The sequence below is a fragment of the Lycium ferocissimum genome, chromosome 10 (genome assembly GCF_029784015.1).
Source record: "Lycium ferocissimum isolate CSIRO_LF1 chromosome 10, AGI_CSIRO_Lferr_CH_V1, whole genome shotgun sequence".
In the NCBI taxonomy this organism is placed as follows: domain Eukaryota; kingdom Viridiplantae; phylum Streptophyta; class Magnoliopsida; order Solanales; family Solanaceae; genus Lycium; species Lycium ferocissimum.
Window position 1 is genome coordinate 35,493,048 of NC_081351.1, and position 25,360 is coordinate 35,518,407.

At 33.6% G+C, this 25,360-nt stretch overlaps 2 protein-coding genes across 2 annotated transcripts; one reads left to right on the forward strand and one right to left on the reverse strand.

Annotated features, from left to right (window-relative positions):
• The first annotated feature begins 4,283 nt into the window (after nt 1-4,283).
• LOC132033620 (mechanosensitive ion channel protein 3, chloroplastic-like) lies at nt 4,284-11,649 on the forward strand. Its single transcript, XM_059423640.1, has 14 exons — nt 4,284-4,483; nt 5,116-5,272; nt 5,396-5,455; nt 6,267-6,430; nt 6,777-6,900; nt 7,002-7,099; nt 7,191-7,304; nt 7,518-7,578; nt 8,093-8,242; nt 8,472-8,582; nt 8,785-8,952; nt 9,055-9,168; nt 9,949-10,005; nt 10,635-11,649. The coding sequence occupies exons 2-14, from the start codon at nt 5,195-5,197 to the stop codon at nt 11,463-11,465; spliced, it is 2,130 nt and encodes a 709-aa protein (XP_059279623.1). The 5' UTR covers nt 4,284-4,483; nt 5,116-5,194; the 3' UTR covers nt 11,466-11,649.
• Nucleotides 11,650-12,132: 483 nt separating this feature from the next.
• On the reverse strand, nt 12,133-16,715 carry LOC132033621 (O-fucosyltransferase 31). Its single transcript, XM_059423641.1, has 10 exons — nt 16,515-16,715; nt 15,552-15,614; nt 15,372-15,453; nt 15,188-15,258; nt 14,985-15,073; nt 14,700-14,903; nt 13,744-14,008; nt 12,923-13,150; nt 12,611-12,808; nt 12,133-12,507 (listed from the first exon to the last, which is right to left on the reverse strand). Exons 1-10 carry the CDS (start codon nt 16,653-16,655, stop codon nt 12,298-12,300), a joined length of 1,551 nt encoding a protein of 516 aa, XP_059279624.1. The 5' UTR covers nt 16,656-16,715; the 3' UTR covers nt 12,133-12,297.
• Nucleotides 16,716-25,360: the final 8,645 nt, after the last annotated feature.

Consider the following 25,360-nt stretch of genomic DNA (forward strand, 5'->3'; position numbering starts at 1 on the left):
GACTTTTAAATCATGTATATTAGTTTATCTCACACAAAATCAAGCGTAGTGAAACATATTTTATTAGATTATTAAATTTAATCGTTTCACTGTGACAACATAGTAATACTTCTATGTCACTATAGCTCTAGAATTTAGTAGTGATATGTTCATTAACATTTAAAAGGAAGAACTTAATTTCATAAATAATGCAAAGTAAAGGCGACCCACAATTATACAAGTTTAAACCATGGAATCAAAGTAATTAAGTAGGAATTAAAAAGTTATAATCATATTTGCTTTAGCTAGAAACTTTCTTTTTGTTACTTTGAGCCTGTTTGAATAGGCTTAAAAAAAGCAGCTTATAAGCTGGAAACAGCTTATAAGCCAATAAAAAATAAGTTGGGGTAGGTCAACTTATTTTTTTTGGCTTATAAGTTGTTTTCAGCTTTAAAAAATTTTTTAGATAAAACCTAAGCCAAATGGACCCAATTTTTTTTGAGCTTATTTTAAGCACAAAATAATTTTAAATTTGGCCAAACGCTCAAAAAAGTACGAAAATAACTTATAAGCAACTTATAAGCCAATCCAAAGAATGGTTTTTTCTGTTTTGTCTTTGTGAATAATTAATTCATTTTTATAAATTCCTTTCTAATATTTTGCCTCACAAGTTAATCATAACCCCGTCCTTGAGGCTAGGGGAGATTTGTACAAATAAGATTTTTTGATGGCATCATTTAAAAACTTGACCTAATGTGAATGTAAAATAACGTTTTGCCAAAAGCCGCCAAACTTTATTTATTTGATATCAGGCAAGACTTTCTTAACATCAAGTTATGGTGATCGCTGTATATATGTGGTCAAAATCTGACGATCGTCATATTTTATGTAAAATTTCAAACATTTTTGCTCCAAAATTATTTCAAATCAACTACTAATATGGTATCTAACTTTGTAATGTCAACGTCAACATTTCAATTGTTAGATTTAATAGCCCTTTTTTTTTCCACAAAAAAGCTTAATAAAACTTAACAATAGTATGTTTTAACCAAAATCAATTCAAAATAATCACAGATAAGTAATGAATAATTTTCTACGGTATATATGAAGAAAATGAAGAACAAAAAGGATCACGAGGAGGAGAAAATATATATCTGCATAACTTTTCTTAATGAGGCTAAAAATTAAATGGCCACCTAAGTTCGTGATGGCTAGCCGACTGATTGAGTTTGAGCTGAAGACTTTCATTTTAAAATGGGCTTAAAAGTCATAGCCCAACCCCGAACTAACGGGTTGGGTTTGATTGGTTTTACAGATGAACATGTTTTAACGAGGGAAAATGATCCGCACAACTTTTCTAAAATTCTTTATTACAAATTATATAGATAGTTTTACTTCTTTACAAAACATAATGATATTTTACTGGCTAAATACGTGATTTTCATATATTTTTGTTTTTTTTTCAGAAAATATATATTTTTTTAAAATATTTTAAAAAAATTAAAATTATTTATTTAAAAATATTTTTAATTTTTGTTAAAAAAATTATTTTTAATGCTCAAAGGCTTAAAAAATTACCTCAAATTTTAATGTATGAAAGTTGTATGAAATGTGTATGTGTGTGATTTTTAATATAATTTTCATACACAAAATTGTGGATTTCTTTAAGCCTTAAATATTGTATGAAAGTCGTTACAATGTTGTTGTAATTGTATTAATTTTCCAGAAACCTAATATGAACTTTACGAAAAATGTGAATGAAATTCTAAGTCTTGAGCGAAATATACACATTTCATACTATTCTCATACATAACATTTTCAAAGCGCAATGTTTAAAAATTGAGATATACACATTTCAAAAACACAAAATTTGAGGAACTTTTAAGCCTTGAGCAAGATATACGATTTCTTACACAAAAATTTGAGCGATTATTTTAAGTCTTGAATGTTGTATCAAAGTTGTATACAATGTTGTTGTAGTTGTATTAATTTTACTGAGAAATTAACATGAACTTTATACAGTAATGTGAGTGAAATTTTAAGCCTTGAAGCGAGATACAAATTTAAATTGTTTTCACACACAATTTTGAGTGGATTTTTAAGCCTTGAGATATACACACATTTCATACATTTTTTATACCGTTTTCATACACTAAATTTTGAGCGAACTTTTTAAGCCTTGAGTGAGATCTACAACTTTCAAACATAATTTTTTGAGCAAAAAAAAAAAAACAAATAGTAATTTTTTAATTTTTTTTAAAATAAAAAATATTTTATTAAAAAATAAAATAATTTTTAAAAAAATTAAAATTAAAAATGTTTTATTTTTATTTTTTAAAAAACGTTTTTGTATAGGGTTGTAATGTTATGTTTTGTAAATAAAAAATTATCCCTTTTGGTAAATATTTACATATGTATATATATACGTTTTAACGAACGATTCTAATCATGTTTGAAAAACCAAAATTTGACACGACTACAGTTTTAGAATTGTTGATTTTGGAGTTCCCATTATTAATCTAGGAGTTTGATTTCTAGTTATTTTTTCACAAGTAATGAGTAACTTAAGACTAGATTTACGTAAGAAAAAGAAACAACCAAGGCAAGTTGGACAGCTAGTCTGGCCTTACATAGTTACATGCCAAGGGTATGGAAAGTGTGGACCACTTATTTGAAATTTGGTTGGTAGCTAGCAGCAGCCGTGTTCCTTACTTATTTTCCATTAGCCCATTTCCAGTAGTTATTTTTCAACCATGTAATTAAAAAGTAAAAAATAATTACCTTGAGTTTTACTTCTTACAAGTAAACCTTTAAGATAATATTTTATATTTATAGAAATTAAAACTCCAAGATAATAATAATTTTTTAACTATAAAAATGAAAAAGTCATTATTGTGAATTTTACTCCAAAATGAGCATGTATATGTCCAAAGGACATGCAAAAGTTATGACGAAATTAGACAAGTGTATGACATGACAAGTGAATCCGAAATTGATGTCCAAGTCACACCAAACCCCATTGGGTTCATGCCTTTACGTCTCAATATTTGCACTAAATAGTCTTATCTTTATTCACACCCAAAAAATATCTCATCTTTTTTTCTTAACCTACAAACCACTTCCACTCAAATTAATTTCCGATTTTTTATATTATTTGAGAAGATTATGGTAACTTTTGTTTTGAAATCGCGTGAATTGTGAGTATTAAATAGGCAAATTTAATATCATTGGAGTGTGTGATTTTACAATAATGTTCACTTTACTTTTTATTAGAGGCCTTAAACTTAAATTTGAAAATAAGAAAACATTTTAAGAGAAAAATGTTTTGCTCTCTTAATAGGGGATTTCAACTGAATTTAACTAGTTGTACAAGATACTTTAGGAGATAAAAAGAGAGATTGAAAAATATTGAATTGGAAAAATCAGGTAGGATATTTTTAAAAAGTACTAACAGGTGATTTTTTTTTATTGTATGTTCTTGATGGTCAGAGTATGAACAGCTGTGCAAGTGCAGTTATTTGACCAAGTTTTTAATAGGCTAAAAATGTTTATTTTAAAAAAATATTTATTTATTTTAAAGAATGAAAGTGTTTGGCCAAATTTTTGGTGAAAAAAATAAATTCTTTTAAATAATAGCAAAATCTATTTTTAAGCTTATAATTTGAAAAAGTAATTTCTTAAAAAAGTATACTTGAATTTGAACATAAGATAATTTTTTTAGGAAAAAGGGTCAAATATACCTCTCTACTTTAATTTATTGCGTTAGCCAAAATATATTTGGCTATTTTAGCTAACGGAGGATAAAATTAGCAAATAAACTAAAGTAGAAAGATATGTTTGATACACTTTTGAAAAGAAACAGAAATTGAAAATGCAATATAGCTAAAGGAAGAACAAAACTAAGAGATACTTCATTCGTTGCCTTTTCTGAATGACATTACAGAGATGGTATACTTGCAAATAAAGGACTAATATGTAAATAAGAAAACTAATAATAAAAACATAGAGGGACTCTTCTGCAATCCAGCTAAAAGTTAATATAACTAACTCAACAAATCATGTACTCCTCGGGAAGCCTCACGTACACCCCTTGATTAAGATATTTCTAAATCGTATCAGTATTGACCCTTTTCCCATTTTTTTTAAGTAATAGTTATGCTAACGACCCTTAAATAATTAGTTAGTGAAAAAAAGGGATGTGTTTACTGTTGGTGCTTCAGTTCGCCACGTTTTTCATTAAAGTAAAAGTAATCTATATCTAACTTTGTATTTCGTCTTGTTAAAACTGTGACCATAAAAATGAAAGGAGCCACGTAAGACCTCGCAACGTGGGAATTATCCAAAAAACAGTCCATCACGCAACTGTAGCCGTCGGTGTTACCGTGTTCCATTACCTTACTGCGCATGTTATCACCCCTCCTTCCACAATTTCCCCATTTCAACTGTTTTCTAAGTAAACTAGCTTGACTTACTGCGATATTATCATTGACTTTTTGGTCTTAAGGTTCGTAATTACCTTCATTATTCATTAATTCGAGGATTAATGGTTCTTTCATTGATGTTGTTGTTGTGAAATTTAAGGGATTTTTGAAGCTGTAGGAACTTGTTTAGGAAAAGAGAAGATCTTTGTCAGTTTGTGGTGTAACGGAAATATTTGTTTTTTTTTTTGGTGTTGGATTGTGCAATATTTTAACGGTTGATTGGTGTTTAGATTTTCTCAGGGGTTATGCATTATATTTGCTTCATGTGGTGTGCCTTAATCTCATTATTATTCTGCTAGAAATTGGTAGATATGTTGGAGTGAAGTCTTACTTTAGATATTTCTGTGATCAAGCAATCAGTTGATCTAGTGGCGGAGCCACGATTTTCACTAAGGGAGTTTAACAATATGAAGAGTAAATACACGAAAAATTCAAGTAGATTCAACATCTACTATACATATATTAAAATAAAAAATTAACATTGTAGATACAGTGTAATTTTCTGCAGAGTGTTAGGTGGGTGCAGACTACCACTGCACCTGCTAATCCTTTGAGCGGAGACTTAGTGTTTGTCTGTGTGTATAATGTCAAAAAAGAATTTCTTGGGCAGGTTGCTTCATGCTTAAATTGATTGATTCTGCACTTCTTTTTGTAGGTTCTGAAGATAAAGGTTCTTCCCATATGCACTTTAACATTGTGACTTTCAGGTGTCATTTCTTTGAGCATATTAGACAATGGCAGCTGCTGTCTCATTGTTGCGGCCCCGTGAATTCCCTATTCACGGGAAATGTGGATTAAGCGGTCTGTCTAAGGTACAATAGGATTTGTGCATTTGATTTCGAGTTTACTATATCAATAGAGTCAATGATGGCCTCAACTTTTTACTGATAACAGAAGGACATCCTCAGTTCTTAATTTTTTTTTTTTGTTTGTAGGCCACAATTAGCAGGAGCCAGACAGATTCTTGCAGTATATTTCTTTCATCACATTCTACGGTATGCTTTGCGTTGGATTATAGTCTTAAGTTTCACCCCTCCCCATTTCCTTTGTTCACACATCATTCGGCTAGCTTTTTTTACGACTCACTTTGCTGTCATTGTGTTATTAAATATATGTGGTTCAATAGTTCAGTCTAGGTATATCATGTGCTTGTCATTTATTTAACTTTTTTTGTTGATCTTATTCTATAAGCAGTTGTTTCATTTTCTTCATTTCCATTGCTTTAGCGTCATGAAATTGACTCGAGAAAACTAAGCTTTATGTACTTGTCTAGATATTGAGCAGGTTTTGAGCTCAAGTTCATGTTTGTTTAGTAGATGAATTTACTTATTTTGGCTTGTGATCCCAACATAAAGGTTGATAATGTGGAAAGTTTTAGGGAAGCCCTAAAAATGTAACGTGCCTTTATTGTGGCGCAAGTGTATTTGCACATTAGTAAAGTTCTTTTTGGTAAGTAAGTACATAATTAAATTGAGACTGGTTCCAGCTGGAATTGTGGTGTATTGAGCTAGCTAGAGCTTAGTTCTTTTGAATTCAGTATGCTCAAGCTGATATTGTTATAACAATTGAGCCAAGCTTATTCAGTAATCAAATCAAGTCAGCTTGTTTATAGCTCTACTTGTAATAATAATATATTTTATATTATTCTTGAGAGTTTTCAAAGTTGAATTAATTAAGAGGGGCATTTTCTGCAATTTTTCTACAAAGCTCTTGCTTAAACTATATTATTAAGTCATGTGGTTATAGACTCATGTCTAATTTGTACTGCCTCATTGACACTTGGTATGTGGTATACTGCATCTTCAGAGGCAGGATCCTTGGAGCATCTACCTTCTGAATACTGTACGTGGGCCTTTGTTTTCCCATCCTTCACTGACTAGATGTAATGGATTGCTATGCCGGTCCTTGTTAAAGCCAGGCGGAGGATATGAGAGTCAAGTTCTGAAAACAGCAACACTACTGTGGAAACGGTATATGGTTCATATTTATTATCTCTTACTCAAGTTGCATGGACATTTATGTCATCTGAAAATGCAACTCCTATTATCAATGAAGTTGCTAGTAATTGACTAGTATCTGTTTCCCAATGAGGATAAGTTCTTTTTTCTCACAAATCACAATCCATTCTTCAGCCTTTCCAATTTAACGCGATCTTGATTTTCTGCCAAATTAAATTTCTGACAATTTCTATACTTGATAAGTGGAACGATCACTCCTGATTAAAGCAACCTCGCCTACATTATTTATTCTTCTTCCATGACCCAATATTGATTTGATCAAATTGGTAGCAATTCAATTATTAGTTCTATTTTGCAGGTCATTAAGTACTACACATGGAAGCCCACTTGTGCTTCATCTGGTTCCGGCCATTGGTGTTCTTGTTTTTGCTGCATGGGGTCTCAGTCCACTGATGCGCTTTGGCAGAATGTGTTTCCTTCATGTACTTGATTCTCTGGACAATCTTTCTTGCTGGCTTGCTGCAAGTTGTCTAAATCATTATCTGTCCCCAAATTAAAGCTCTGTCTGAAAATTTTCTTGCAGGAAAGTGATAGCAATTGGAAACAAAGTAGCTGGCATTATGTTACCGATTCCTATATTAAACCTGTGCTTTTATGGACCGGAGCAATACTTATATGCAGGTTAAATTGCACTACAATTTAAAGAAAGTTGAAATAAAGTTAGATATATGCTTCATAAAATAATCATGCTGCTGGTATTGAACTTTTGCAGAGCGATAGATCCACTAGTTCTACCTACAGTTGCAAGCCAGGCAGTCAAGCAAAGATTTCTTAATTTTATACGATCATTATCGACAGTGATGGCACTTGCCTACTGTTTATCTAGGTGATATGTTTGCTTTCAAAATCTTGTTACATTTGATTTTCTGATGCAGTATCAATCGTTGGTTGACGATTTCATTTATTGTGACTCTTAATCATAACGATGGCAGCTTACCGTCACACTCTTGGTTTTTCTCAATATCTGAATAATGTAATGCTGATTAGTTGCCCTCTGTTTACGATACACGAAGTAAATCTTTATTATCTTTTTTGGCAGCTTGATTCAGCAAACACAAAAATTCCTTGTGGAGACAAAAGATCCCGCTGATGCAAGAAATGTATGTCTGGGAATTATCCGTTTACTCCAATTTGTCGAAGCTTGCAAATTTTAAAACCTTGATAAATGCACAAATGTTTATGATGAAACCCGACATAGACATTTAAACAACGTCTAAAGCTAATCCTAAACAAGGAAACTGAACAACTGGAAACACTTTACCTATTTGTCAAAAGCTTGTCGATGGGTGTTGGTTGATGCCCCTTTCCTCAAGACCATGTTCTTTTTCCAAAGGAGCTTTGTTCTTGGCTAAGTGATTTGGATCTACTCCGGATAGGAGGCTTATGTTAGTTTGGCAGCAGCATATGATAGTCTGTTATATTTTATTACACCTTTCCTGTCCATATTTCAGTAATCTAAAACTATCAAACCAATTAAACTTTAATGATTTAAGTGGCCTTTCTAGAAACATATGGAGCATAATTTTCTTTTATGTACCATCTTTTTACTATCGTTCATTGTTGCCGTCTTTGATCAAAGTCTTATTCTTCAAATATATGTATTGCTCTTTCCAGATGGGGTTCGAATTTGCAGGGAAAGCTATATCTACTGCAGTATGGGTTGCAGCCGTTTCGTTGTTCATGGAGTTGCTTGGTTTTTCTACACAAAAGTGGCTGACAGCTGGGGGTCTTGGGACAGTATTGCTCACTCTTGCTGGTCGTGAGGTAATCTGAGCATTTATTTTGTATTCCTAAGTGCTGCTAAATCAGGTCTTATACTTTTTCTCTATCTTATTTTGAATATTCTCACTATTGGTTGGTTTGATATCACTTCTGCTTTTCAAGTTTCCTCCCCACCACCACACCCCCCCCCCCTCTTCTTTCTGGTAAAATTCTTGTGTGCTACTTGCATTAGAGCAACTTATTTTTTAAAAACTCTCTATTGCTTGTTCAGATACTTACAAACTTCCTGTCGAGCATAATGATCCATGCAACAAGGCCGTTTGTTCTAACTGACTGGATACAGACAAAGATAGAGGGCTATGATGTCTCTGGTACGGTGGAGGTAACTATTTGCTCCTGCTGCCAATTAGATGATAAGGGAATATAATAAACAATGCATTAGCAAGAAGTGTTGCATGCTTGATATGCAAGGATTTGCATGAAGCTGTGGTTGGGTAACAACTTCATCTATTTGTGCTGAATCAGTTGAATAGAAAACTAAATCATGGGATTGAGCTATTGTATGACTGCTTGTTGTTGTTTAGCATGTAGGTTGGTGGTCACCAACAGTCATAAGAGGTGATGATCGTGAAGCAATTCATATACCGAATCACAAATTTTCAGTGAATATCGTCAGGAATCTTAGTCAGAAGACGCATTGGCGGATCAAGACTCACCTTGCCATCAGCCACTTGGATGTGAATAAGATCAATGTCAGTAAATCCAATTTGCTAGTTAGTTAAGATCCAATCTTCTTATTCTTAATAAATAGTTCTGTTGGCTGATGAGAATTTACACGATTCGTTCATGTATAGAACATTGTTGCGGATATGCGGAAGGTTTTGGCGAAACATCCTCTAGTAGAACAGCAACGATTACATAGACGAGTTTTTCTGGATAAGATTGATCCAGAGAATCAGGCTCTTATGGTAGGTGCCTCTTTTAGCAACCTCGTTCAATGCCTGAAATACAGTGGTAAACTGCATTGACAGCGGTTCTGTAATGCAACTAATTAAGGTCATGATATTGTTTTCACGAGTTATAAGCCTGACCAATAATATCCATCTCAAGTTCACCGAATCATCTATTTTGCATCGTGTTAGATTTATGATGATTCTAATGAACCATAAAGATGAAGGATTAGTCAGGAGTGTTTTCCATATGATTCTTTCCCTGTAATTGTTTTTGATAAAATGTGAGCCTGCTTTGTCCTCTTTCTTCACCCCCTCCCTCTAGCGAAAATTTAAGAAGGCTAGTTGCTTCTTATCCCGTGTTTGATTTCTTCCATCTCTGTTTGGGCCATTCTCATCCATTTTGAAGAAATGTGTGAACCCTGTAGAGACTGAAGAGAGGTGAAGGGTCTTTTTCTCAATTATGCTTTTTGAGACTCCATTCACCCCCTGAATAAGTAAAGCCCCATTAGCCGGGGTGAAGATGCGTATAAAGAGCAAGGATAGAAGCCCCTTTAATTCTGCCTAACTCTTGACATGGGTTAGCTCTCTAGATGTGCGGAGCCTAGTGCTAGCCATCTAAGGCACTGGATCACTTCATTTCTTGTGCAAGTGTGTCTACCTGTCTTTTGTACTAATTGTACATGTCTATATTTAAGAATCTAATCTTGACAATTTTTCGTTTTACATTTTGTCTAAGGAACTGATTACTTTTAGTAGTATAACTCATTTTTTTTTTACTCGTGGCATGTCTAACAGATAATGATTTCTTGTTTTGTGAAGACTTCTCATTTTGAAGAGCACCTCCGAGTAAAGGTACGAGTTTTATCCCTTCGTTCAGTCAAGCAGTTCTAAGTCTGACCTAGTAAATAAGCATTAGATCTTTGCTTACTGTACTGCTAGTTAACCTGTCACCATACATTAATCAACTTATGTTGGGTCATGTATAAGCTCTTTTTCTTAGTGCCTTGGTTTTAGATGGTGGGCGTTCTATATGCTTTATGCATTCACAGCTCCTTCTACCGTCTGTTCTGCTGTACTTCATGCTAGTCTTACCAGTGCCAGAACTGTTTTCATGTAAACTTCGGTAGGATTAGTTTGTTAAACCGTGATCCTAAAGCCAATTCTCAGAAGGATTAAATATTTAAAGCTTCATGGAATATGAAAAATGTGAATATGATATTTTGATTACTAACATCAGAAGTAATACAAAATGTCGTTAATCATCTTGAGCATCTGTAGTTATGTGGTTCAAGCTATAGTGCAGTACCTTCCAACTGTAACACCAAACTGCAGGTACACATAGATCCAATCTGCTTCTAGCTCGAGGCCTTTTCTTTAATCTCCATCTGTGGTGTGTGTATGTGGCACTTGAGGTCCCAAGGTCCATCAGGAATAGAGTATCTTCCTGCTAACGATTCTCACTGACCAACTTTCGGTTGCAGGAAGTTATATTGCTGGATCTCCTTCGAGTAATCAGCCATCATCGCGCTCGACTTGCTACACCTCTTCGTACTGTGCAGAAAACATATCACGAGCCTGATGCGGATGATGTACCATTTGCTGATCCCATTTACTCTCGTAACCGTCCTAACCGACCAGTCCTCCTTATTGAGCCTCCTTATAGGATCACTAGTGATGATAAAGCCAAAGCTTCTGCTCGTTCAGTACAACCTGATGAAGAAAAAGACCAAAAGGTTGAAGCACCAATTGCATCACGGGCTGCTGATGACACAAATGGTTTGCCATCAACTCCGTCTGAGAAGGAAATTGTTAAGGTCTCGTCAGCATCAAATGCTAATGGTGATTTAAAAGCAGCAACTTCGTCATCAGATGGAAAAACAGTAAAACAAGGATCTACCAATCCAGTTAAAAGCAACTCTGAGAAAAACCAAGTTGCTTTAGCTGCTGGAAACCCACCGGGGTCAACGTCAGATACCAACATTGAGAAGGCAGATGTGGCATCTCCTGCTTCACAGGCACAACAAGATGCTGAAAGACCAATTTCACCACCTTCAGTGGGAAGGCCCATGTTAGAAGATAACATTGTTCTGGGTGTTGCCCTGGAAGGGTCAAAACTAACACTTCCGATTGAGGAAGAAACGACTCCACCCTCTCCCTCTCCAACATTTTTTGACTCAGAATCAAAAGAATTGGCTGCCTGCAGGAACAGGAATAGCTCGACCAGCTCAAACAAAGATAAGACGGACGATAAGATGGCAGGAGCTCCAAGCGCACAAAGTGCAATAAATGACCAAAAAGAGCGTGAAAAGTGATTTTTCTTTGTTGGTTCAACAATGTGCAATAATGCACTAAGGCTATTTTTTAGAGCTTGCATTGTGCACACTGTAAATGTAGCTCATGAAATTCCATTATGTATAATTGTGGGGCAGTAGTTGGCTTTTATTTAGCAATTGATAATAATCAACAAAGGCATAATGCTACTAACTTTTAGCTTAAGGCTCGGCCCGACCATCTAATGTCTTTAGCTTGCAATTGAATTGGTTTGCACTTGGTTGTACCATGAACTCCAGCAAAGTTTGGACTGAAGTTTGACTACGATAGGATGAGCTTATTCATTGGTGATCATTAAAAACCAAATCAAGAAAGTTAAAGAAGCTGCTTCTCTTGTCTGGATTCAGAAAAGAACACTGAAAGTAAAAAAGAAAAAAGGAACGATTAATTATTAAAGAGAAATTTTATTCGTCATATTCACAGTGCCATCAAATATGATTAACAAGTATGAATGATGATCATTCAAGATCTCGAGCTTTACCAGTACACCAATCTTTCTTCGTAAATATCAAAGTTGTATACGAAATGAGTTTTACTTAGCCTTAGACAGTTTATGCAGCTCTTTCTGTGGGTCATGTACAGAGAGTTTAAACTGTTCCTTTTTGCGACTCTCTGGTCACTGTGTAGTACATCAAAGACAACTTATCATAATGGCAAAGATATGAGGCTAGTAGTTAAGAGGAAGATTAGGATACTGTGTTCTGAACACGGTCAACTAAAGATCCTACTTTGCTGCAGTTGATGCAAAATATAACAAATTTACGTGTGAATATCACGATGTGATCGACTTCCAACCTCCAATATGGTGTCAAATTAAGTTTTACACATGCAATCAGGAGCAGGGTAAGTATATATTGACTGCTTCTCCTTTCGTATCCGTATTTGTCCTAGTCTATTCTTGTGACCCTGCTGTACTGCCTGCTGAAATTCGGACCACTCCATACTCTTGTTCAGGAAGAGCTTGCCTAACAATGTCATGTTTGGTCGAATAGTCTTAAGATTCTTGTATGCTCGATGCCCCAACTGAGTTTTATTAACAACCGCGTCATGTCAGTTTCAACGCATAATCAAGACTAAGACTAGAATCCAGCAATTGATCAGAAATTCTAATATACAATTTAATTACCAGTGCATTGTGCATATTGCCGGGAGAAGCAGAAATGAATATATCGCTCTGCATGCTCACGTAATAATCCACAGCTGCTAATAAAGAAGCTTTTCCTTCTACTTCAGACAGTTCATGGGAAGAAGCAAGGCTTTTCTTGTCCTCCATAAATGGAAACAACTGGCGAAGAGCTGACATCCTTGCTTCTCCACCGTACACCTGATGAACAAGAAAAAAAAAAAAAAAAAAAAAAACCCCAAACAGTGGTTAGCTGTTGTTGACAATGAAACACATCGTTCTTCGTAAGAAATAAGTTATGTCATAGTTAGACACCTTGTGGGAAGCAAGATATAGGCGTGTGCTGTTGTTAAATCCCAAGGCTGCCAAAAGGAGTCCTATCTCTTCAGGAGTTAATGGACAACGCCCTTGGCCTCTTAACTCCTCATCTGTGAACTGGGAGTTAAGCACTCTCCCTTGCCAAAGTACTTGGCGATATTTTGCAAGAGCAAGTTTCTCAGCTTTGCCGCCACCAAAATCACAAGCTGAGTGAGCAGCCATATCCTGTTTAAAAGACGTTTTCCAGGCAGTTAATACCTAAGTGCATTAAATGCCAAATTCTCATCTTGCTCAAAAGCTATTCTATTTGGTTCCGATACTCTATGTTGCTCGGACTCTTCAAAAATGTTGATGGGTGAATGCGGGATCCCCCAAAAGTAGTGCACTTTCTGAGGATATGACAATGGTGTGGCAACATTTTGGAGAGACAGAGCAACGGAAGGTTCAGTTAATGGATGGGGGTGGATCAGAATTGAAGGTATCCAAGTGAATTTTAGTGAAAAAAAAGTCGGGTTTTAACTTTATTGGAGATTTTTTGGGCATAGTTACCCCTGACAGATAATTTTTATAGTTTGCCTTTAATTTACTGAACCTTCATATAAAAGTGTCTTTTTTTTATAAGGTAACGTTTATATAAATAGTGTCTTTAACTAGCATAGACATGGAGCATTGATGTAAAAATCACTGATACACAGTGCTACGCCCTCATAGTTGTCACAGAAGAAACTAAAAAGCCCAAGAACACTGACTCCACTTCAAGCATAGTCTATGATAGTAATAAGAATGGAATGACTGAGCAAAGTAGAAGATAATCATACTTTATCAAAGCGAAGATGCAATACAACATACTTTCCGGCTCCTGCTCTGTCATTTTCCCTATCATGGAAATGTGTAGCACTTGATGCGCTATCCAAACTAGGAGGGCTACGCAGATGACTGACGAGTGCATCACCTAACGCTCTGACATGGGGAACAAAAACTAGGGCGTGAAAGTTGACCTTACAGCGCAGATGCTGGATGTCTGAAGGTAGGTTATCAAAAGCCAAACGGTGAGAGAATGGAGCTATAGCTACGATCCCATAGCTGGAAGAAAGAAGCAAATATTATTATTTTTATTCAAGCTTATCATACGAAGAGAACTTAGTAGTATGTTTAAATTGTTGAAAGCAGAATGTCCCAGTTAAATCAAGCAATCTACAAAAATGGATCTGGTAATAACCAGTAGCTGGCAAAAATGAAAATCTATGAAACAGTGCAATAACTGTCTTATGTGATGATGAAATATTTCCATGATGTTCTTGCTTTTTCTTTTTTTGGTTTTTCCTTCTCATTGCCCAAGGGAATGAGGGATAGGGTTGTCAGTGTCGATCATTGTTTGTCAGAGACCCTATTAAACGTCGGATCCATTTTGATTAATTGATTTCACATCTTTAAGAGGATTTGATAGTTTCTGATAGCTCCAATCTTGTATGCATCTATTTTAGTGCTATGACGAGAAACAAATGAGCTGTGAATGACACATTAATAGAGGGAATATGACGTCCATTGAAAGTGATCATAGGAATATTTAAATGTTAAATTGATAGTTGCAACTCATTTGACATGGAAATAACACACGTAAAAGAATGAATGAATGTCAAATCACTTTCATCAAATGTAACCATCATGTAAAACAACACTTTTCAGAAGTCCGACATATTTCAGGAGCAATGACATGAATACTTAGTTGGTAATTCAGTAAATCTCAAAAAAGAGGTAGGTATTTCAGTAGTACCTCTGCATTAGAGGCAGAACATTCTCCAGGTACCATGAAGCAGAAGCATGTACAGGTGCTGTCTTAATTCTAGTAGCACGTATGCCCGTTGCATAATATTCTCTGGTACTCCAGGAGTAATCACTGGGAAGCTCTTTAACTATAGAAACATCACCACTCAAGACACTGATAAAGTGATCAACGTCAAATATATCTGCAAAGGAACTGTGAAAAAGGCACTTCAATTCAACATAGAGCTTTAGAAGTACATAGAGAATGGATAGTGCAACAGCTGAATCTAATTACCTCGAATCCTGCCAAACTGGATTTACTTCAAGATACGGAATTACAAGTGTTGCATTTAAAATTTTAGCAACAGCTACTGCATCACAGATCTATCATGGGAGCACGTAAACAATTAATAAATCATTCATGAGAATGAAATGCCCCGAAAGTAATAGACATCAAGAATATGGAAACTAAACAATATCATAACTGAAATTACATACCCCCATTCTCTGTTGGTTCAATCCTCCATCCAAAAACACCTGTATGTACAACTGGGACTTCCTATGCGATGCTACAGAATGTATGCAATTGAAAAACGGTTACAACAGAAAGAATTTAAATTGAAAATCAGAAACCCCTTCATAATGCAGAGGCAAGATACAATAGCATGGGTGCAACTCTCACATTGAGTGTCTAGATTATCAGCGCATGCTTCCCATCCCTGGTTAGGCAAGGGCGACCAGAGGTCTGCTTCTTGAGCATTAGACTGAAAGGTACTAAATTAAAACACAATTTGAATATATGTTCCCAAAACGTCCATAACAATCTCACAGCTAAAAACAAATGAAGTGGCTCTCTACTCACTGTCTGTTGTTGCAAAGCCCTGTTTAATAAATGCAAATGCATAGGTCTTGGAGCATTCCATTCCTGCAAATAGCATGAATAAACTAATAAAAGAAGTGATTTTTTCCAAAAGTTTGAGCAGGTACAATGTTCAAAAAGAAGTCAGGATGCATGTGAATCATTAACACCTGGAAATCCATATAAGCTAAAGATAGGAGCATATTACAGTCTCTCTGATCTTAGCACACATAAATTATACCATCAGACCCAACAAACATGATCTTTAGAAGCAATAATTCTGTAAAGTTTAACTCACACAAAGAAAGAAAGCAAACTAGTTCGGGCGATCTTGTTCGTTTTTTAAAAGATGGTGCAACAAAAGGGTTGAAAGTAGTGGTTAAAAATATCACTCAATAATTTTATTAAGCATAAGAGGGCTTTAAATAGCCAACTTTAAAACAGAAAATCTGCAGGATAATTTCAAATCCTAAAATATCTCAACTAGACTAATCTATCTAATAAAAATTTAAAATTCAAAAGTAGATTTACCGTAATTCTAACCAACTTATTATTCTAAAAAGAAAATTATTGCAGTAATTGAAAACAATTTTTAACAGATCTGCTAGTAGATTACAATACATCCAATCAAAAAAAAAAAAAAAAAAAATTCTACCATGTCATAAGCTAGTGTATTCCACATTGCATTTGTATACAGACATATCAATCAATCAACTACATCTCAATCTCAAATTAATCAAAGTCAGCTAACATAAATTTTCTGTTTTCATTTCATTATTATTATATCCTACACATTTCACTCAAATTAGAGGTTCTCTTTATCAAATAATTATCTTCAGTCCTGAAAAAACAGCCAATTCTTATGTTGACACAAAGCTCCAACTACTAAAGAAAGTTGAAAAATAGGAAAATGTTAGGTGAGAAAGTGTAAAAAGCTGAAAATGGAGAAGGGGAAAGTGAACTTACAGAGAAAAGGGAAGGGTATGAACGAGAAAGAGGAGAGAAAAGACTTGGAAATAGATTTGGTAAAAGAAGCAGTAACAGACCACCAATTTGTAGCGGCCATGCTATTTTCCGACTCGTCGGAGTTCGCCGGAAGTAGTTCATCCTGCCGGTAATCTCGCCGTTGCCGGTCCTACTTACGGATCTGTAAATACTTAACTCATTTTGTGATCATGGGCTGAACTGTACTTGATTGGGCTAAATTGTTTGGGCTTTTATGTAATAGCTATAGGGCAATTTGCAGGATTGTTCTCCGCTGGCGGTGGTCTTTAATTTTTGTTCCTCAAAATAGTGAACTTTTGCCTTTCAGCCAGAATTTCCCCATGCAAATTTTATCTTAAGGCCTAAATTCTAATGCACAATTTTGCAACTTCTGCCTTGCAAATTTTTTTCTTTTACAAAGCTTGGGTTTGAACCCATAATTTTGGGTATTAGGTGAAGGACAAAACTTAAAGACCACCAATTTGAAGGACAAAAATTAAAGACCACCCCAAACGAAGGACAATCCGTGCAAAAAAAAAGATAGCCAGAGACCTCTTCTCTTTTTTTATGGCCCTATTTAGGGGTGTCAAAACTATTCCAAAAACCAACCGAACCGGATCTAACCGAACCGATTTTCAGATTCTTTAAAATAAAACTGAGGTTGCTAATATTAACTTATAATCGTATCGAATAATTAGGTTGGTTTTTTTATTTTATAAAAAAAAAATACCAATTACAAAGTTATATATATATATATATATATATATATATATATATATATGTGTGTGTGTGTGTGTGTGTGTGTGTGTGTGTGTGTGTTTAAAATTACAATTTACAAAACATTAAATTTTGGGAAAAGGGTCAAAAATACCCCTCTACTTTGGAAAAAGTATGTCGATAAAAGTCGGGCCTAAAATATCCTTTATGCCGAACTTATTTTGGGTCAAAAATACCCCTCTCATCCTTAAAGTTTCAAATATACCTGTCTTGATGGAAATTATCCCCCAAAATAACCCGAAATCATTTTTAAACTCCATCATTTTTTTAAAATCAACCCAACTAAATAATAACCCACAAGATCCCCTTATTCCCCCAATTCCCTCAAACTTCAAAACCTACGTATTGGGGAAAATTTAAAGAGATCTATGGGTAATTATTTAGTTGGCAAAAAAATGTGTCAAAACTATTCCAAAAACCAACCGATTTCTAATCAACCGATTTTGGGATTCTTTAAAATAAAACCGAGTAATATTAACTTATAATCGTATCGAATAATTAGGTTGGTTTTTTTATTTTATAAAAAAAATATCGAACCGAACCGAATATATATATATATATGTATTTAAAATTCCAATTTACAAAACATTAAATTTTTTACTTTGGGCCTTGGGTTTTTAGGTGAATTACAAGTAATATGAAAACCTACACTATCACCGTAAAACAAAGGAATTACACGTTATTTGTGATTACTGCTTAGAATTTGAGATTATGCATTTCGTCTTAAATCTCAACTATAGTTTTTTAGTTTTTATTCTCAACATTCTTGTTTTGTACGTGTTCAACAAGAAGGTAACTGTACGAAGTAAATTTTTACTCTTCTTCCTTTTCTTTCCTCTATATTTTGTGATATTTAGTCAAATCTCATCATATACGGTCTCTCCTATATAATCATATTTCGACCATATTTTGTTTACAATCACACTGTTTGATTTTTCACTAATTAATTTTCTTTATACAAAATAGTGACAACCACATTTTTTTTTGTTCTTTACAAATATAGAATTATAACTGCAGTTTTCATAATGGCGTAAAGTATGACTATTGTTGATTTGCTGTTTGATGCTGTTGTTGGGACTATTAACCATGTGTTTAGATATAGTATTTATTATAGAATAATTATTTATTCAATTTTTAATAAAGAATTAAATAGATCATGTACTAGTATGTGTGTCATTTACTTATATAGTAGATGATTTAGTATATAGAGTTTAGCTTATACACGGAAGATTAAAGCATTGGTTCTTATAAGTATAAAGTTTATGTTCACAATCTAAGATGGAATTTGGATAAAGCCATCGGTATGATTGTAGCACAAGATTAATATAATGTATCTTCATTATGGGAACGGTGTAGTTAAGCTGTCTTCACTAAGACATTTTTTGTATGTATTGAACAGACCAAGTAGAGATAAGTGTTTTTGTACTGAATATTTAAAACAACTTCTCTAGTTCATTAAATGTAGTTATACTCTTAATCTTGCTATGATTATTATGATCAAAGTGATTTGTTCATTATTTTTATTTATTAAAAGGTACGACTCAATTGCGGGTCTATCTATTCCTGGTAAATTGGATAATGGCAAAATACATTTGTGAAGTAATAATTAGTTGATAGAATCCATGTCTCGACTTTGAGATTGATGATACCCCTTTGTGAATGCTTATAAGTCTCATGAAAACCCCATGGGTGGATTTTGTATCCGTCACATGATATAAGCTAAGCGGAAATATAAAGGATTCAATTAGTCAATGAATTAAATTGTCAGTAATTTAATTTAATTGATTAGTATCTGTAATCTTAACATGGGGAGTTAAATAAGATTTAATGAAAGATTTCGAAATTGAATTGAGGAGTGCGATTCGATTTTTAGTGAAATAATTCGTAATTTATTATGGTAGGATTAATTCAGATATTTCGAATTAACTCCATAATAGGAAGCCTCGTTAATTAAATTATGTGGTCCATGCTGTGCCCGAATAATAAAGAATTAAATGAAATATTATTTCTTGGTGGAAAATAAAGACTAAATGTTTTGGAAAAGGGTGAAAACCCTAAAACACGTAGCTATAAAATAAGGGTCTTATTCTATAAGGAGGCCAAGGGTTTTACAAGCTTTACACTTTTCCATAGAAATTCGCCCACACGAATTTCGCAGATTCTAGTATCATTCGGGTTACATAGTAGAAGACCGTGGAACGGAGGATGAACGTGTGGATGGTTTTGCTCGTGCTTGAAGGCTAGATTCGAGGCATTCACGCTTCAAGAGATAAGTATCAATTTTATGTTTGATTAATATCTTGATTGTGTGTTTGCATATTACGTACGCAGTTCGATCCTTTATTTGCTTCTTCCGCTGCGTATGCCTCTATTCCATCAATTGGCATCAAGAGCCACACTTGCATCTAAATAGATAACCTAGATAATATGTATATTTCTATGTTTAATTATACATATGTTCATGATTATAGTCCAGCTGAAAATCATGTGTAAAGTTTATAATAAGCTTGCTACTAAACGGAGACGGAGGCGATAACCTAGGGTTGACGGACAGAACAGATTTTAACCCATCGTTGTAATTCTTGTGGACTGTGATTCAAATCTCAGAGTAATCCGAACAGAATATTAATTGGGCTGCTGTTTTAATCGCCGCTTTGGACAAGATTTACATGTCTTGGAAAGTGGGTTCAACCTGTGAGTTTAATCTAGGTCTCTGTGGTTGTTAGATCTCTTTTTTGCAAAGGATATTTTTGATAAGTTAAATTTTTTTAAGTCTTCGTTTACCTATCAAATTTTTTAAATAAAAGGAGATTAAATTTGTGCACTAGGGAATTAGATTGGCAGTGGCATTGTCATGAGAAAGTGGAAATATTTTATTGAAGGTTCCTTTTCATAACGGCAACAGTATGTTCGTAGGTCAAATTTTCTCATATGACTGTCTTGGAATTTGATGAATGCCTTTATTCTCTGGTCAAAGGGTTGAAATTATGTGGGCACTGCTTTTGTTTCTTCTTGTATAAATGATAAAAGTTAAGAATTCGTGATTAATAAATAGTGTTGTTGAAGTGTTCTATTTATTTGGAATCATTGAAACTAAATTTGTTTTATAAATGTCATATTATATAAGTACATGGATTGAGAGTTATGGTTACTAAATAGGACCTACTAATGTGGTCTATTTATTTGAGTCATTGAAATATGCTTAATGTACCATGTATAAAATTGTCCTCGATAAGTGTACACAGGCGGTGAAGGTTTATCTACTAATAGAAGATGTTCCTTTAGATACTAGTAACGCTTAATTAATTCATGAGAAGAGATATCGAAATTTTCACTCAAAAGGAGAAAACATAATATCTTGGATTCTCGGGTGTATTAATCGGAAGGACAATTAGTTAAAAGGATATTTTGTGTTTCTTATTCAAAGAAAGGACACAATGTATGCCTTGTGCTCATGGATAGTTATCGAAAGAGAATAAAAATATAAATAAGATGATTTAATCCTTAACTATGCCTAAAACAATTACTTTTCAAATTCGGTCATAGTTTGATGGTCATGAACTTCACTATCTTTGATTGACCTGAAATTTGATGGATTCATCAGAAACGACTTAGTAAGCAATATATAGTCATTGCTGCCTTGCAGTGAGCGATGTCGTTTGTTTTCGGCATTTCAAGGTCGTTTAGATGAGTTTTAGATAGTTTGTCGGATTGAAACTTGATTTAAGTACGAAAATGTTATTCTTTATGTCAGCCTTATTTATGTTAAATACGAACATGATTACACATGATGATTCAATGTGAAATTGATATATGATAAGGATATAGATCAGATTATGTTTTCCTTAAATCGCCTAAATCGGTTATTTTTTGGATTTGGTCATAGTTTTGGAGATCAAGAATTTTACGAACTCCGATTGACCTGAAATTCGATAGGTTCATTAGAAACGGCCCATTAAGAAATACTCACTGCTATGCAGTGATTCATGTCGTTTTTCGGCAATTTGCGATTGTTTAGATGGTGTTTTGGGCATTTTTTCGTTTTCTGAAAAATTAATTTTTTAGAAAAAATTACTTGGCTATGATCTAATGGTGATAGAGATTCTTCCTTATGGTTTTCATGACTAAATACTAGTGAAATAATAAATTTATGTGTTGACATAAGGTCTTCCTCCCCATCGGATAGATTTATTATGGGTTGTCACTAGGTAAAATCACTAGTTATTGATAACTTGTATTAACTCTCCATCTAAGTTACATGTTGGGTCAATGGAACTAGAAATAATGATATTGATATTCAGTTGGCTTAAATTAGCAAAGATACTCTTCGTCTGAGTTACTGGTTTTAAATTTATAAAGTGAATATTTGGCATCACATATATATGTTGCATGAATTGTTCTTTTATATTGAAATTTGTTGTGCAAGAAGCATGGATATCTATGTGGTGTGTTTTGAATTTTATATTCAATGATTACATAAACATGCTAATTTTCATAAAGCAACACTGAGATTATGTAAACATATTTTAAAATTTTGTTCGTTGTTCTTGATTCATGTATATTAGTATGCTAATGATGATATGTGATAAGAGCTACTGAACAAATGTATCTGTTTTTTAAATTCTATTTTGGCGGAAAAAGAAAAAAAATCTTTTTTTTTTATCCGAATTGGTCATGGTTTCGGAATTCTGATTTTTGACGAACTCCGATTGACTCGAAATTTAGTAGGTTCTTCGGAAACGACCCACTGAGCAATACTCACGAGCTTTGCTCATGAACTAGGCCCTTTTTTGGCCATCCGGGTTCGTTTAGATGGGTTTCTTTTTTTGTCGTTTTTCTGTTTTCTGAAAATTTTTTGTTAAATAAAATTTTTATTTCTTCAAACAAAGGGTGGTAGGGTTCATTCTCTATGGTCTCCATTGTATATAGCAGTGATATAATGAGTTTATGTGTTGACATAGGTCTTCCTCCCCATCGGATAGATTCATTATGGTTAATTACTGTGTTCTAGTCCCTAGTTAATTGATAGCTTGTCTTGACTCTCCAACTGAGTTACACGTTGGTTCAATGGAACTAGGGATAATTAAATGTGATATTTACCTAATATAAATTAGCAGTTTACTCTCCATCTGAGTTGATTCTGTTTCTTTATGGGGTGATATATCTGGCATGACTCATATATTTTGCATGAATAGTTAAGTTTCCCTATCGAATCTAACTGTTCGGTAAGCATGGTTTTATGTGTGATGTGTGGTTTGAATTTTATTATTCATTCAGCATAACACTAATGATCTATTTAATGATTATATCTCAAATTCTCAATAGAATTTATCCAGCCCACTTATTACTAGTCAGGAATTTCTTCTGATATAGAAATAAGACATTAATTTAAAGGATGCATTATATGTAACTTCTGTTAGAAAGAATTTATTTTTAGTTTCTAAACAAACAAGAGATGGATAGTTATTTTATTTTTCTTGTAACTCTTGTGTTATTGAGTTTGATAAACATTTTATCTCTTGTGGAACATTGATGCGTGACACTTTAAATCAATAACTCTTATGAACTGAATAATGTTAATCTGTCCCATCAGAGATTTTATTTTCCTTGAATTGAATGAACTTATTTGTGACACTTGTGTCTAGGTCATTTTAATCTGAATAGAATTTCGAAGTTGGTCAAATGATGAACTTTTGAGGTTCATTGAAAGTAGAGGCACTACCAACTTGTGAGTCCTATTTAGAAGGAAAATGACTAAGAGACCTTTTCTCTTAAAAAGCAATAAAGTTAATGATAAGTTAAGCCAATCCATTCTGATTTGTGTGGTATAATGAACTTCAAGGCAAGAGGTGATTTTGAGTATTCTGTGACATTCATAGAAGATTACTCATGATATGAATATATCTATTTGATGCCCTGTAGGTCCGAATGCTTTGAAAATTTCAAGGTATTTAAGGCGAAAATGAAAAGTGCCAGGGAAATATATTAAGTCACTGCGATTTGATCGTAGTGGCGAGTACCTCTTTGTAGAGTTCATTAGTTACTTATTAGATAAAGGGATGGCATTTTCAATTGTCTACATCAAGTATTCTACAATAGATTGGTGTGGAAGAGAAAAGAAATATGACTCTTTTGAAGGTGGTAAGATTAATGATTGACTTATTTATATTTGATTTTTCGTTTTGGGATATGTCTTAGAAACTGCGAGTTACATTCTTAATTTAATTCCCTCTAAGTTAGTACCTTTGATACCCATAGAACAGTGGATTGGATGTAAGCCAAATCTGCAACATGTTTGGATATGAGATTGTCTAGCACATGTGTTCAAAGGGAAAACAGATAAGTGGAAATCAATAACGGATGTACGCATGTTTAGATATCCAAAGGGAACGAAAAGAGATTTATTTACTGTCCTAAAAGAAAATAATGTAATTGTTATTACAATTGCTAGATTTTTAGAAAAGGACTATTTAATAAACCAAGTTTCTAGAAGTAAACTAGTTTTATAGGAACTGAGCAAAGAAATAGCAAATGAGTCATCTAAAAAATTCAGAAGTTCAAGAACATCTAATTGACAAGTCAGGGTTGACGTTCCATTGCATTTAAGTAGTGGGAGGAACGTTAATAGGCGTAGGAAATTCATTACTTTTAAGTAGTGGGAGTGATGTTGAGCAAATAACACTATATGAAGTTGTTAATATTTCAATACCGAAAGGCAATGAAGATAATATTAAGACTCAGGAATATGTTAGTATGACTATAAAAGTAGTAGTAGTAGTACTTAGTCGTAGTGGGAGAACAATAATCAAGATCGATTCGGTGTAGGATCCCTGAAAATCTTAGTACAGAACCGATCAGTAACGACGAAGCACTACTAGACGAAGTTGCATCATGATACACTTTTATAAATGCATGGTCAAAAGTCTAAGTGGGAGATTGTTGGGGTATATACCATTAACCATGCATTTAGATATGGTATATTCTAATAATTGTCATGGTTAAAAGTCTAAGTGGGAGATTGTTGGGATATATACTATTAACCATGTGTTTAGATATAGTATTTATTATAGAATAATTATTTATTCAATTTTTAATAAAGAGTTAAATAGATCATGTACTAGTATGTGTGTCCTTTACTTATATAGTAGATGATTTAGTATATAGAGTTTAGCTTATACACGGAAGATTAAATCATCGGTTCTTATAAGTATAAAGTTTATGTTCACAATCTAAGATGGAATTTGGACAAAGCCATCGGTATGATTGTAGCACAAGATTAATATAATGTATCTTCATTATGGGAACGGTATAGTTCCGTCTTCTTGTGCTAGTACATTTTGTATGTATTGAACGGATCAAGTAGAGATAAATGTTTTTGTACTGAATATATAAAACAAATTCTCTAGTTCATTAAATGTACTTATACTCTCTCTAGTTCATTAAATGTACTTATACTCTTAATCTTGATATAATTATTATGATCAATGTGATTTGTTCATTATTTTGATTTATTAAAAGGTACGACTCAATTGCGGGTCTATGTATTCCTGGTAAATTGGATAATGGAAAAATACATTTGTGAAATAATGATTAGTTGATAGAATCCATGTCTCGACTTTGAGATTGATGATACCCCTTTGTGAATGCTTATAAGTCTCATGAAAACCCTACAGTGGATTTTGTATCCGTCACATGATATAAGCTAAGCGGAAATATAAAGATTCAATTAGTCAATGAATTAAATTGTCGGTAATTTAATTTAATTGATTAGTATACGTAATCTTAACATGGGAGTTAAATAAGATTTAATGAAAGATTTCGAAATTGAATTGAGGAGTGCGATTTACTTTTTAGTGAAATAATTCGTAATTTATTATGGTAGGATTAATTCAGATATTTCGAATTAACTCCATAATTGGAAGCCTCGTTAATTAAATTATGTGGTCGATCTTTGTGCCCGAATAATAAAGAATTAAATGGAATATTATTTCGGGTGGAAAATAAAGACCAAACGGAGGTTTTGGAAAAGGGTGAAAACCCTAAACCTGTAG

Bases quoted from the DNA above. Each gene is read 5' to 3' on its own strand.
- LOC132033621 (XM_059423641.1), bottom strand. From the start codon at position 16,655: ATGAACTACTTCCGGCGAACTCCGACGAGTCGGAAAATAGCATGGCCG. The intron at 15,615-16,514 runs GTAAGTTCACTT...TGCTATTTGCAG, and splicing joins CATACCCTTCCCTTTTCTCT to GAATGGAATGCTCCAAGACC. The intron at 13,151-13,743 runs GTATGATTATCT...TCTTTTAAACAG, and splicing joins TGCATCTTCGCTTTGATAAA to GATATGGCTGCTCACTCAGC.
- LOC132033620 (XM_059423640.1), top strand. From the start codon at position 5,195: ATGGCAGCTGCTGTCTCATTGTTGCGGCCCCGTGAATTCCCTATTCAC. The intron at 6,431-6,776 runs GTATATGGTTCA...TCTATTTTGCAG, and splicing joins GCAACACTACTGTGGAAACG to GTCATTAAGTACTACACATG. The intron at 9,169-9,948 runs GTAGGTGCCTCT...CATGTCTAACAG, and splicing joins CAGAGAATCAGGCTCTTATG to ATAATGATTTCTTGTTTTGT.